At 41.8% G+C, this 12,505-nt stretch overlaps 1 protein-coding gene across 2 annotated transcripts in view; it reads right to left on the bottom strand.

The window, feature by feature from the left end:
• The window catches only part of SIK2 (salt inducible kinase 2), an 80,753-nt gene that overhangs the window by 19,078 nt on the left and 49,170 nt on the right, over positions 1-12,505 (bottom strand). For both annotated transcript variants that reach the window (XM_081843090.1, XM_081843089.1), the window contains exons 5-8: positions 11,268-11,392; positions 7,938-8,061; positions 3,178-3,398; positions 1,246-1,398 (exon numbers count right to left, since the gene is read on the bottom strand). In XM_081843090.1, coding sequence (XP_081699216.1) covers positions 1,246-1,398; positions 3,178-3,398; positions 7,938-8,061; positions 11,268-11,392 — 623 coding nt within the window. The remainder of the gene's footprint in view (positions 1-1,245; positions 1,399-3,177; positions 3,399-7,937; positions 8,062-11,267; positions 11,393-12,505) is intronic.

Consider the following 12,505-nt stretch of genomic DNA (forward strand, 5'->3'; position numbering starts at 1 on the left):
TATTCTACAAAGGACAAACTTCAAAATAGCATATTTGTGTGAGTGAGTGAGTGAGTGAGTGAAGCTCTGATGCCACCCAATGTTTTGCTCCTTAAATGTCTGTGTGACATTCAGCTGCAATCTTATCAGGGCTTCTGAAGCCAAGGCAGAGCCTGCAGGAACACCGTGATAAAAGTTCCGCAGTGCCATGCAGTCAACTTGTTTTACCAATGAGTTTTGAAAGCAATTTAATGGCTTGATTGCTTTCCAGACCACCAGCTGGTTCGTGAGCGTGTTAATGTGGGCCAGTGCTTGGTCTGTGGCTTCAAGATCTAACATTGCCTGTGACTTGCCAGTCAGGAAAATCACAACAGCTGCCCAAAGCTGAGCATTGGCATGGGGAAAGCCATCAGCTAAATAATGCCAAATGAATACTATGTGCTCAGATTCACATACATCACAGTCATGCTTAGAATGATCCTGTATGGAAGGACAGCACTGCCTGTTAAGGGGTGAGAAACAGAGAATTACAGCTGTAAATAATAATTTTATGGAAACTTAAAGAGAACCAATAGAAAAATTGATTAAAGGGTTGCTAAAAAATCTTTTGGAATAAGGATGCAGTGAAAAGGAGGTATGGGGAAGTCATGTTTTATGTTTATTTGTTTTTTCTGTGTTGTGTTTGTTTTCTTTTTTCTTGTTTATTGTTGTGAAAACTAATAAAAATTATTAAAAAAAGGAAGGACAGCACTGCCATTCCCATATTGCAGATTATGGAGAAGGTTGGTTGGGTGAGGCTGAGAGAGATATTGGCCAGCCTAAGGTTAGTGAGTTCACAGCATAGGCAAGATGGGAGACTTTCTGGTTTGTGCTCTTAGCCAAAATACCAGCGCTCATTACAGAGGAATGAAACAACACTTTATTGCCTTTGCTCAAATTCTGGTGCATCTGATCAGCTTCAGGCAAAATCACCAAGGAAAATAACTGCCTAGGTCCCCCTCTTACTGATTTTCCTATTGCTGCAGCAAACTGAACCACTTTCTGGAACTGGACTGTTGTGACTGACTTTTCACCCTTCTTAAAAAAGAACCACAGTCAAAGGAGGCTTCCATGATATGCAGGCCCTTTATATATTCAACTAGGTTCCAGGTCCAAAAATACAGGTCGCTGGTAGGGGTGTGTGTCTGTCTGGGTAGGAAGAAGAGCTCTGTGACTGAACACTGACTGGCTTGTGTGGTAACAACTGTGCCTAGAACAGGGAGTTACCTTGGCGACTGTTTGCTCAGCGATGGTGCTCGGTCGTCGCTGGCGGGAATCGAGCCGCTGCTCCACAGGGAAGCTACTGCGATGTGACTTGAGCCTCTCTATGAGCAAGTAATAGATAGCAGCAAAGTGGTTGTAGCTCTTGTCCTGCAAGGACTGAGAAGAGAACAGGCACCCAAAGGTTAAATCAGGACAAATACAGTGCTACCTCGGGTTACATACGCTTCAGGTTACAGACTCCGCTAACCCAGAAATATTACCTCGGGCTAAGAACTTTGCTTCAGGATGAGAACAAAAATCGTGCTCCGGCGGTGTGGCAGCAGCAGGAGGCCCCATTAGCTAAAGTGGTGCTTCAGGTTAAGAACAGTTTCAGGTTAAGAACTGACCTCCGGAACAAATTAAGTACTTAACCTGAGGTACCACTGTAATATCTGTAACCTTTCTCCAATGTGTGAGAGACTGCCACAGCTATATGCGTACAGAGAGGTGCGGTGTTCCACTGAACAACATTTCCTTGGGAGGAGTGTGAGTCTTTCTTTTTCTTTCCCTAGAGTCGAACTGGGCTGCATGTTTGGGACTGGGAGGGAGTTTTCACCTAGTTGAGATAAGCTGGCGAAGGAGGGAGGGGAGATGCCTGCTGTGTGTTGCTCAGCTTTTTGATGGGACTGCATAAATATGTTTTCCATAAGCACATCCTACAGTGCCATTCGAGCGGCTGGGTGGCAGAACAAGACATGTTTTAATCCCTTCTAGCTCCAAATTCTGTTCCCAGCCCAAAATGACAATGCTAATTGGGCCCTGGGACCCCATATTGGCTTTAGTGCAGTTTTACAAAAGTGTCAGTTGCACAAATGAACTGTCAGCAATGCCTGTGTCTGCGCCTGTTTATTAACCCTTAAAAAACAAATACAAAACAGTACCACCTAGCCCAGAGATGGAGAACATTGTGGCCCTCCAGATACTGTTGGACTACAGTTCCCATTGCCCCTGACCACTGGGCCTTGCTTGATGGGAGCTAAACTCCAACAACATTTGGAGGGCCACAGGTTCCTTAACCTAGGCTATTCCACATTTTGAGCCACAATAGGAAATGGAGCCCTGAGCGAAAAGGCTCAAGGCTTCATTGCCCCCTGCCCTCCCTCCTGCCAACTTTCTGGCAGGAAGCATTAATACTGCAGACTCCACACTGGCTAAAAATATCAACCATTTTGAAGGAAGTGATCACACAGACTCCTCAGGGAGCTTTTCAGCGTTTATTTCTGGTAAGAGGCTTGATTTGGAATCCTAGCCGAAACACCAAAAATAAAGACAACTGGCTGCTTTTCTAAGGGTTGTTGTTTTTTTTTTTTACTTTGTCAGATCTCACATTTTAGAAGCTTAAAGCAAAGTGAGGTCCGTTTCCTGTTTTGCGCCCCTTGTTATCCTCAAATTTCCCAAAACTTGACCTGTAAATATATAATGAAGAATAGGCACATGTGGACATTTTCACCACTGTAGGCTCTAAAAGACAGGGAGGCTTGGCAGTGAAAGTTTAAGAAAATAAAACATTATTTCCAGAAAAATATGAATTATATTTCTCACTTTTAAAAAAGAAGGGGCTACAGTATTCCACAGTACAATCAAAGCTGAGTGTACCTTGGCAAAATCAGCTGTGGGAATTACTGGCAAAGTGTCACTTTCCTGATGGTTTGAGATGTGCATGCTAAAATATACCCATTAAACTCCACCAGGTGGTTTCCCACTCCTCACTCCCTCTACCCTGCAAATTCATTTCCCAAAGGCATTAGGCTCATTTAGTCTCGTGCACCATTATGTTACTAGTTTGACCTTCCCACAATAGCTCCAGCAAAGGTGAAAACTTGGAAGATACCAGACAGACCTGTAAAGTAGGGACTGTAAATGAGCTTCCACCCAAACAACAAAAGACTGTGTTACCTCAATGGTTTTTTGTTGGTCTATTCCCAAGCTGTGCATCAGCCGCAGAACTTGTTCATTGTATTCTCCAATTGATGGCTCATTCTCTTGTCCTTGGGGATAGAGAATAGGTCTCTGAACAGGAACCTCTACCAGCATCCACTTGTGCTCTTTGATCTGAGCAATTGTCAGCCTCTTGGATGGATCCAGGACCAGCATCCTCCGGATAAGATGCTCACACTCTACATGGACAGAGTAGGGGTGAAAAGTTCAGACTGATACAGCTAGTATGGGATCTATCTGCATTGTTAGCCTGTGTCAATGTAAGCTGGGTGACTATTAGCAATAGGAAACTGCTTAATTCAGACGCCAAATACTACTGCTAAAAATAAAAATAATCTTGAAAGAGGTCTTTAATTTGTATAAAGAACAAAACCCATTTCTCCTACAGGTGAGCAATTAGGGGAAACAGCACAATTATTTCTAACTGCAGGCACAATAAAAGGAATAATAGTAATTCTTCATACCCATAGGACTGACTGAATTGCACAAAAGGGCTACGTTTGCATTAACCAATGAAGTTTCAGAACAGAAAAAAACTGTTTTGTTTTTTAAGCTCCCCATTCCAAGTTATGTGTTCTTGCAGTTCTGGCTTGCTTGTTGCAGTGCCTACTACAGCTGCAAGAAATCATTGCCCCCTGCCCAGTTGTTATGGAAATTGTGGAAAGGAGCACAATCATGGCATCGTACCGCAATATTTTATTTTAAACATTTTTGTACTGCAGGCCACCAAGGCAGTTAAAAAGAAAATGAAATACTCACAAACCAGTTGAAACAACAGCAGAATTTAAAACAAGAGTATTAAAAACCAAGATGAGTAGAAGAAAAACCTACGGTCTCCAATTAAAAACCAATCTGTATGTCTCTGTCAACTGTCTGAAGTCCAGGGATGGGACCACTTTGATCTCCTGAGGGAAGGGATTCCATAACTGGGGTGGTTGCAATAGAAAAAATCCTGTCCTGCAACCCTACTTACTGAATAGTGAATCTCTTTTTGGTAGCAGGACATTCGACAGAGTATAGGAAGATGAGCTCAATGAATGGAGAGGTACGTAAGGAAAAGAGGCAGTCCTTCAGATATCCTGGTCCTGTTAAGAGCTTTATACCTAACCACTCGTATCTTGAATTAGGCCTGGAAACAAATTAGAAGGCTGTACAATCTACCTAAGACCAGTTTAATATGATCTTTAAAAAATGAACACTAGAATGGCTATTGCATTTTGTGCCAGCTGTAGTTTCTGAGCATCGTTCAAATGTCCAACATGCTCCCCACGTAGGGCATGTTCCACTAATCTAATCAGGTGAGCAAAGACATGCATCACTACGGCAAGTTCTGCCTTTTCACAGCTCGCACTGCAGCCACAGCTGAGAAAAAGCACTCCTGAACATTGCAGTCACCTGTGCATCCAAGGAGCAACAGTGGAACCAGAGTACTCCCAAACTGCAAGCCTGATCCTTCAGAGGAAGTCAAATAACATATATGTTGTTTTCCACAAGGCATCTCATTGTTATATGACATTTGATGTTCTGCTTTATCTCACTCATGTTTTTTGCCACCCATCCTATCAACCACCCCATGCTTAATGATGAATTTGGATGGCTGGGAATGACATGGAAGCTGTCTGTTCACTTGGCACAACGAGTGGCACTGACCTAGCGTCTTGGCCACACAGTTAAGCCCGACATTTACTGCTTCCCAGGATTTCTGAGTGACAGTGGAGGGCTGGAGAAGCTGTGCTTAATTAACTAACTGCGTGGTCAGAAACGACAGAAAGTTGGGGAGTCCTACAACACCAGCTGGTAAGCATTTAAGCAGTGGCTTGGTCTTTAGGTTCTCCAAAGTTTTATCCCCTGGATACCTGACAATGCCATGTCTACACCTACACATCCAAAATGGCTGTTACTGCACTAAGATTTTATTTCTGCATTCACAGTACACTAATATATAAACAAGTAGGCCATGTAGGGGACTAGGATGCTCCCAAATGCAAGTTTATTGTGCTATCATTGCTGCTCATGTTTAAGAGTTTTTGCATTGTTTAAACAATGTCTTCCTCATCAAAATGTCACCTTTGTACTCCCCATGTAACCCAGATTTCCTCTTAAGTAAAAACAACCCATTATCCCTGCTGGTATAGAAGCTCCTTTGAGCATTTTTCTGACAGGGGGTGACTGGTTTGTATGGTGATGTTCCTGGCTGTGGCTCCTACCACTGCAACCCTATTTCTGTTTGCTCTTCACCTGAGCAAAACCTAGCCATTCTGTTTCTAGCAGCACAAATAACACAACTGTGCCTGCTTCCACTAATAGCTGCATGTGTAGTCACATCGAAATTTCATCAACTATTCTTTCAAGGTCTTGATGCATGTAGAAGATTACCTTGGAGACTAATCACAGTCCCCAACAGGACTTCCTTCTATTTTTAACCCAAGTCATGTGCAAGACCACTTTGCCAGGATTGCAGTATAGCTACATATCCGTCTTGCACAAGACGTCTATATGACTCTTTTTTTAAAGCCACCAAATGGCAACAGACCCCCTCCCACAAAGCAGAAGTATCCAATTTGTCCATAATGAAACATGACAACTAGAGGCTGGTTCTTGCACACCTCCTTTGGAGTAAAAGCATTTAAGATCTGTACGCAAATGTACAGAAATACCTGTCCATGCCCACAAGGGGAAGAGGTAGTGAAGGTCAGGCGAGAAGTGACTGAGGGGGTCAGAAAACATAGCACAGAAACATTCCATCAAGAACTACTCAGTCGTGTAAACAGGAAACAGTGGTATGCCTATGAAAAGGCTAAAACTAAAAAATAGTGTGTGGGTTGTCATGTACTAATCACACACACACAGAAAAATGAGATCTGAACAATCTATTGGCAACATTAATCCCCTATCTGGAATCCCGCTTGATGGTTTGACACCAACACTAAGAGCCTGAAACAAAGATTCTGATAGGAGGCAGATTTGGGGGTTTTTCAGAAACAAAATATGAAGACACCTCCACGCTTTTCAGCTCAAGATGAGCAGAAGCATAGATAAACGAAGAAGAAATGGAAAACATGAAGTGAGGAGGGAGAAATGTCAGAAGGGAAACATAACAAGGTGTTGATCACATTGCTTTGGTTGTGCAAACAGGAGTTTTTCATGCAAATAAGTGTTGTTGTTGTTTTGTTTTTAAGAGCCACAGTACTGGAAAGACTACAAGTGATTAAGATTAAGCACACAATGGACATGCAAATAAAGGGATGTGCATGTAGTTTTGAAGTGAGTTAGACAGGTCCATTCCTTCCTGCTTAGCATCATGACATCCTAGCTGCATTCCATGTCACATCAAGCAGCTATCATATACCACCCTAGAAGACTTAGCAGTGGCTGGAGCACTGCTGCTCTAGGATGCTGCTCTGGTCAATGCTAAAATCATGGGACAAACATCCTCATAGCCTATTAAACACACATTACAGCTGGCGATGCGGCCATCCAATAGCATCGTCTTACATACTGATGTTTAGGCATCATCAGGTTATCATGTGTTAATATGGCTGCATCACTAAGCAATTGGATAACAACTTCCCCCATGTGCAAGCAGCTGTATTATGTACTATTATTGTATACTCAAAGATGGTTTTCAGGCAAATTAAGCCATAGTAACTGTGAAATTAGAAATAACTTGCTGTTTTAGTCTAAATCTCTGCACTTTTTTGCCATAGGACTGAAACGAATATTTCTTCAGGACTTCTATCACCTTCATCACCAGCAGAATACAGGCAATCCTTGCTTTGCACGGTGGTTACGTTCCGAACACTCTCTCTTTTTAAAGATTTTATTGGATTTTTACAATTTATAGTTACAGATAGGTAGCCGTGTTGGTCTGCCATAGTCAAAACAAAACAAATTCCTTCCAGTAGCACCTTAAAGACCAACTAAGTCAGTTCTTGGTATGAGCTTTCGTGTGCATGCACACTTGGTATCTGAAGAAGTGTGCATGCACACGAAAGCTCATACCAAGAACTGACTTAGTTGGTCTTTAAGGTGCTACTGGAAGGAATTTGTTTTGTTTTTACAATTTATAGTCAATCAAAAACGCAATATAACATTTGTCACATAAAAGAAAAAGAAAAAAACCCCTCCCCATGACTTCCCTCAACTTCCCCTTCTGCTTCTTGAAATATTTACTACTTCTGCTTAATTATTATCTTATTTTTATAATCTTATACCTTAATACTCTTATTTTCTTATCAGTTTTATACCAAATTTTCCTTCATGTTTACATATTGCAGTCAATTTCATTCCATGTTATCCTTACTCAACCTTTGATTTTATTTTCTGACTTGTGTTTAATCAAACCCTGCTAGTGAGTTGGTATCTTTACAATATTTCTGACGTTCTGAACTCTCTCCACACAAACATACACTGCACATTGGTGGGGCCCAGATAAAGTGTTCTGCCCTTTTAGTGATGCTTTAGTGACATTTTCGGGTCACTTTCAAGTTCAGCATCGTGTGTACATGGACATGCATCAATCAGTCATTGCCTGTATTATAAACAATAGGAAAAATTAAGGCAAAAAGCCTTACACACAACTGTTTAGGGAAGTTTTTAATGTTGGATCTTTTACTGTGTTTTTAATATCCTGCTGGAAGCAGCCCAGAGTGGCTGGGGAAACCAAGCCAGATGGGCGGGGTATAAATAATAAATAATGATGATGATGATGATGTTACCTTCAGACATGAAATAAGGGATCCGGAACCTCCCTTCCAGAACCCGTTGCCTCAGGATGGGCAGTGTAGGTCCGTCAAAAGGCAGTGCTCCACATACTAAGACGTACAGAACTACACCCATGCTCTGAAAGAGAAAGAGGAGTTTTAGATTTGACTTTCAAAACATGCAGACAACTGTACCTTGCTCCATAGTGTGCTGGTAAAACCCTTATATACTAATGTTTTCTTTCCGGTGGCTTTTCACTACATCTGAATGTTTCAGTATGTAAGCAAGGTATATTCAGAATTTATCCCATATATATAACACAGACTAGCAAGGCCTACAAGCTGCTGGTAGCAATAACACCATTAACCTTTAGAAGCCCATGTCTAATTTTTCATCAGATTTATTTAACACTTGATTGTAAGAGAACCTCTTATGTGGTTTAGAAAAGCATATTTTTTAAAAAAAACTTTAAAATTATTGATAAACAGTTAAGAGGTATTTTAAAACATTCAACAGATCATTAAAAACAACAGTAGCTTTAAGAAAAGGATAAAACACATGTATCATCATGTGTCAAAATATACTGCTTTTTTGTCTTTCAGAATTCTGCAAAAAGCCTTTCCATACATTGTACCAATGAAACACATTTCTATAACTTGGCTGCAAAAGTTGGGATGCTGACTTGTTGAGGAATCAAAATAATTTGGCCAGGACTGTATTGGTGAAGCATCTCTTGCTTCAAGGATTCCTACTAGGGAAACAGGGAGCCAGTTTTTGACACCAAGCAGATAAGAGAGGAAGGAATCCATTCCAAGTCACTATGGCTGAACTGCAAACCAACTCAGAACCTAGCGTAGTGACTTCCCCATCGTCTGCACATTTGTGTTCCAGCAAGCCAACCATGGGTTCCATTTTATCAGCTGAATCTGTTTAGAAATGAATTCTCGATACTAGTTCTCAATTGCAGAGTTATGATTTTATTTGGAATTATTATTATTTGCCTTCAGGTTCTTCAGTTGGGCAACATCCAACTGAACTTATGGGCAGTAAACTGCGCACCTCTGGAAGCCGCACCTTCCTTAGATCACTTTAAAGGACAGAAGTTCTATCTGCAACTCTGGAAGTGCAAACAAGACAGGACCCTGAGTGAGACTGATAAGGGAGTGTGGGATCTACAAGCTAGCTTTACTCAATAAAATATAAACTACCTTCAACAGATGCACCAATATTCTTAATAAACACACCTCCTCTCCCCCCTCTTCTGCCCCGACCCTATACTGCATACAACACTATTGTCTCATATCAAATGTAACTGATTTGTAGAAAGGACTACAACCTTTAAAAATGCACATACCAAGAAAATCTTGAATAGAAATTACTTTAAAAAAAATAAAATCTGAATCCCACCCTGAAGTTTGCTTGAATTCTCTCTGCTCAGAGCACAAAAGTGTGATTCTCCCTAGTTCCCAACTTGCAAAAGCTTACGAGAAGAAATCCCTGCGAAGGTCAGGATAAGAGCCTCAGATCCTGATTCTATGCAAAGCCTGTTAAGATTTATTATGTAAGACGGGGGAGGGGAAAGAACAAGGGAAGAGACAAAGTAGCAGCAATGTGCTAATAATGACTGAGCCTGCTGGAAAGTATGCACAATATTTGGTAGCATTAAATCTGCGGAACAATGTAATGCCACACAGAGACTGGGGTAACACAACAACAACAACAAAAGACTTATCTTTTCTCCTTTAAATGGAGAGAATCTGTTTCCCAATGGCAAATTTTGGGAGCCTAGGCAGAGCACTTTTCTGAGCTGTTTTTGCCGCTAGATTTTGAGGGAGAGGAGAAAAGGCACCATTCTCACCATAATTGTGAGAATCACCGACCAATTTTGTAAGAGGCACAAATTTATTTTTCAAAAGAACATTTGCATTGTACAGCCAGTGCTTTTCATCTGGTTTTGAAAGGTATTTTTGTTAGCAACCTAACAAAGTCAATAGCTTCCACAAATATTTTTCAAAACTCCTGTTGATCTGGCACGTCCCCACACAGCATTAGGTGCTGTAAATCCTTGGGTGTGTTTGAGGTGTGTACCGAGTTCATCTGGAAGTTAGAGGACAGCGGGCGCAATGAGGCGGTAACAGTTTCCTCATTAAAGGGGAACTCTTGTTGAGATGTGTTTATTTGTAAAACAACGTGGGTGTCTTCATAGAGAAGAACGCAGCACTAATGTCTGCACCCTGCCTCCTTTCCAAAGAAAACCAAGACCAAGGGCCAGTTCCAATATGGCAAATTTCACTGCATCCATAGTGCGAATGATAACAAAAATATAAATATAGCAAAATATGCTTGCCATAAACAGTCTGAAGGTATAGACTAGGGTTGCCATAGTTCAAAAGGTGAAAATCTGGACACAAAAATTCTTGAGCTTGGGTTACCATACATTCAGATTTTCCTGGACATTAAAGCGATTTCCACCAGGAAATTCTGGACGGATGGAAACCCTAGTATAGACCAGGGGTCAGCAACCTTTTTTTCAGCCGTGGGCCGCACAGACCTTCTGATGTTACTGTTTTCCTCACTGAAGTGACTTGTAGGCTCAATCCCATGACTGAAAACTGGCGCCATAAATGCTGTGGGACATTCACACTGACAAGTTTTAGCCCCTAAACTCTGGCAACACAATGGACAGCAAAACCATGCTCTGGAAACATTGCTAATACTAGGAGACACTAAGACCCAATTACCTCCCCCATCAAAAAAACTGGAGAACAGCAAGCCTGGCACTGCATTAAAGGAACCTGCATCAGCACATCCTCTCTCCTGTATGTGCTTTGCAAGATTTTCTTGTCACCTCCGTGTGTCCTTTCCCATTAGAGTAGCATGAAGCAAACACACACACACTTTTTGGTTCAGCCACGGGCACCTGCCTGCAGCAGAATTGTTCAAGGCAAACTGTCTTGTCCTCTCAACTGAAAGAGAGGATGGATAGCAGCCATGTGCAAATGACTCAGACAATCCCTCTGGCCATACAGAGAATTTAGAATCTTAACTTTGGTTTGAACTCCCAAGAAGGAGGAATTAGCAAGCTAAACTGCAGCACAGACATAAGTGCATGGATTCAGTAAGAGAGGACCAGATTTCTGCATTGGCCAAATTGTTTCCTCTAATACAATAAAGACAAGTTTCAAAGGAGCTCTTGCTTCCCATTCTCAAAGCTACTGGGGCCTTTATGACTTGTCTTTAAAAGCAAGACCACTTATCTACCAACTAGGAAGAGCAATATAACATGTTAACTAAAATTTAGCAGTTTCTTTAAAGGGACGCTCAATTTAATACAATTAAGATACCCATATATCCAGCTGCGGACCCTCGTACTGCTGGCCTTCAAACACCTCAGGGGCTGCATATGGGGGGCTTCCACACCATGTTGTAAGAGGCTCACCACTTTTGTAGAAGTTGCCAAATCCAAAATCTGGAGAGAGAAAAGGAGAGAGAGAGAGAGAGAGAGAGAGAGAGAGAGAGAGAGAGAGAAATTGATAATTTAGCTATATTTTTAAGTCCAGGCTGAATGTATTTATCTGGCATGCTCAACAAAACAAAATGGAACCTAATGTATATTAAGCTCCCAAATCCCTGCAAGATCTTTGCATTTGTGGGGGCCCTGGTTTGAGCCCAAACGATATACAAAAACACTATATCCTTGCTCACGTCTTAGCAGCTCAAGAAAATTTCTCTAACGCCTCAATAAGAGTTTGGGCTCCAACAAAACAGTTCAAATCCTGGGGAAGAAAATCCAGGAGCAGACTTCTCCCATCATGGCATTTTAACCAGACCCCACACCATCAAGGCAAGTCATATTAACTTCATACCAGGTGCATCGGGCCGTTTTGCCACTTGAGGCGAAATAGCAACATGCCCCTGCTGCCACACTTCTCTTAGCAGCAGCGGTGGTGCCTTCCACTGTGATCTTGCTGGTATCTCATGAGATCTCATGCCCTCTGGAAGTGGTAGGACGGGTAGCAGAGGAGAGGTGGGCACCGCCTCTTGGGCTTCCACTGCTTGGGGCGGGTGCCTCACCCTGCTCTGCCATAACAGTATGCCAGGCCTGGTTCATACCAAGCACCATCAAAGGTTAGACACATAGTAGTACAGGAAAGACATCTCCTTCCCTTCCTGTTACGAACTAACGTTAGGAGCTGCATTGAACATCTGTAGAACAATAGCAGCTTTTGGTTCTTCCAGGCCTTCAGTTTATGAATTTCCATTAAAGGCTGCTTGTGCTGTTGGTGCTCCCGAGTACAATTAAGTACTGTGACTTCACTGTGCGGGTACTACGTATAACCCCAATTATTTTTATGTATCAATCAGAGATGTGTAACTATCACACAGCTAAGACAATTAGCCTAAAGCTATAAGGACATTGTAGAAACAGGATACAATTTTACACAACAGTGTTGTCCATAGTCACTCATTTTGTTTGATCCTATGAAAAAGATTTTTTTCTGGAAGACATGGCTGGAACAATCACAGGTGTCTGTGATGATGGTGTTAGGAATCTGAAAGCAGTTTTTAAGCCTTGTTCCTG

The sequence above is a fragment of the Podarcis erhardii genome, assembly GCF_964252035.2.
Source record: "Podarcis erhardii genome assembly, chromosome: 16".
In the NCBI taxonomy this organism is placed as follows: domain Eukaryota; kingdom Metazoa; phylum Chordata; class Lepidosauria; order Squamata; family Lacertidae; genus Podarcis; species Podarcis erhardii.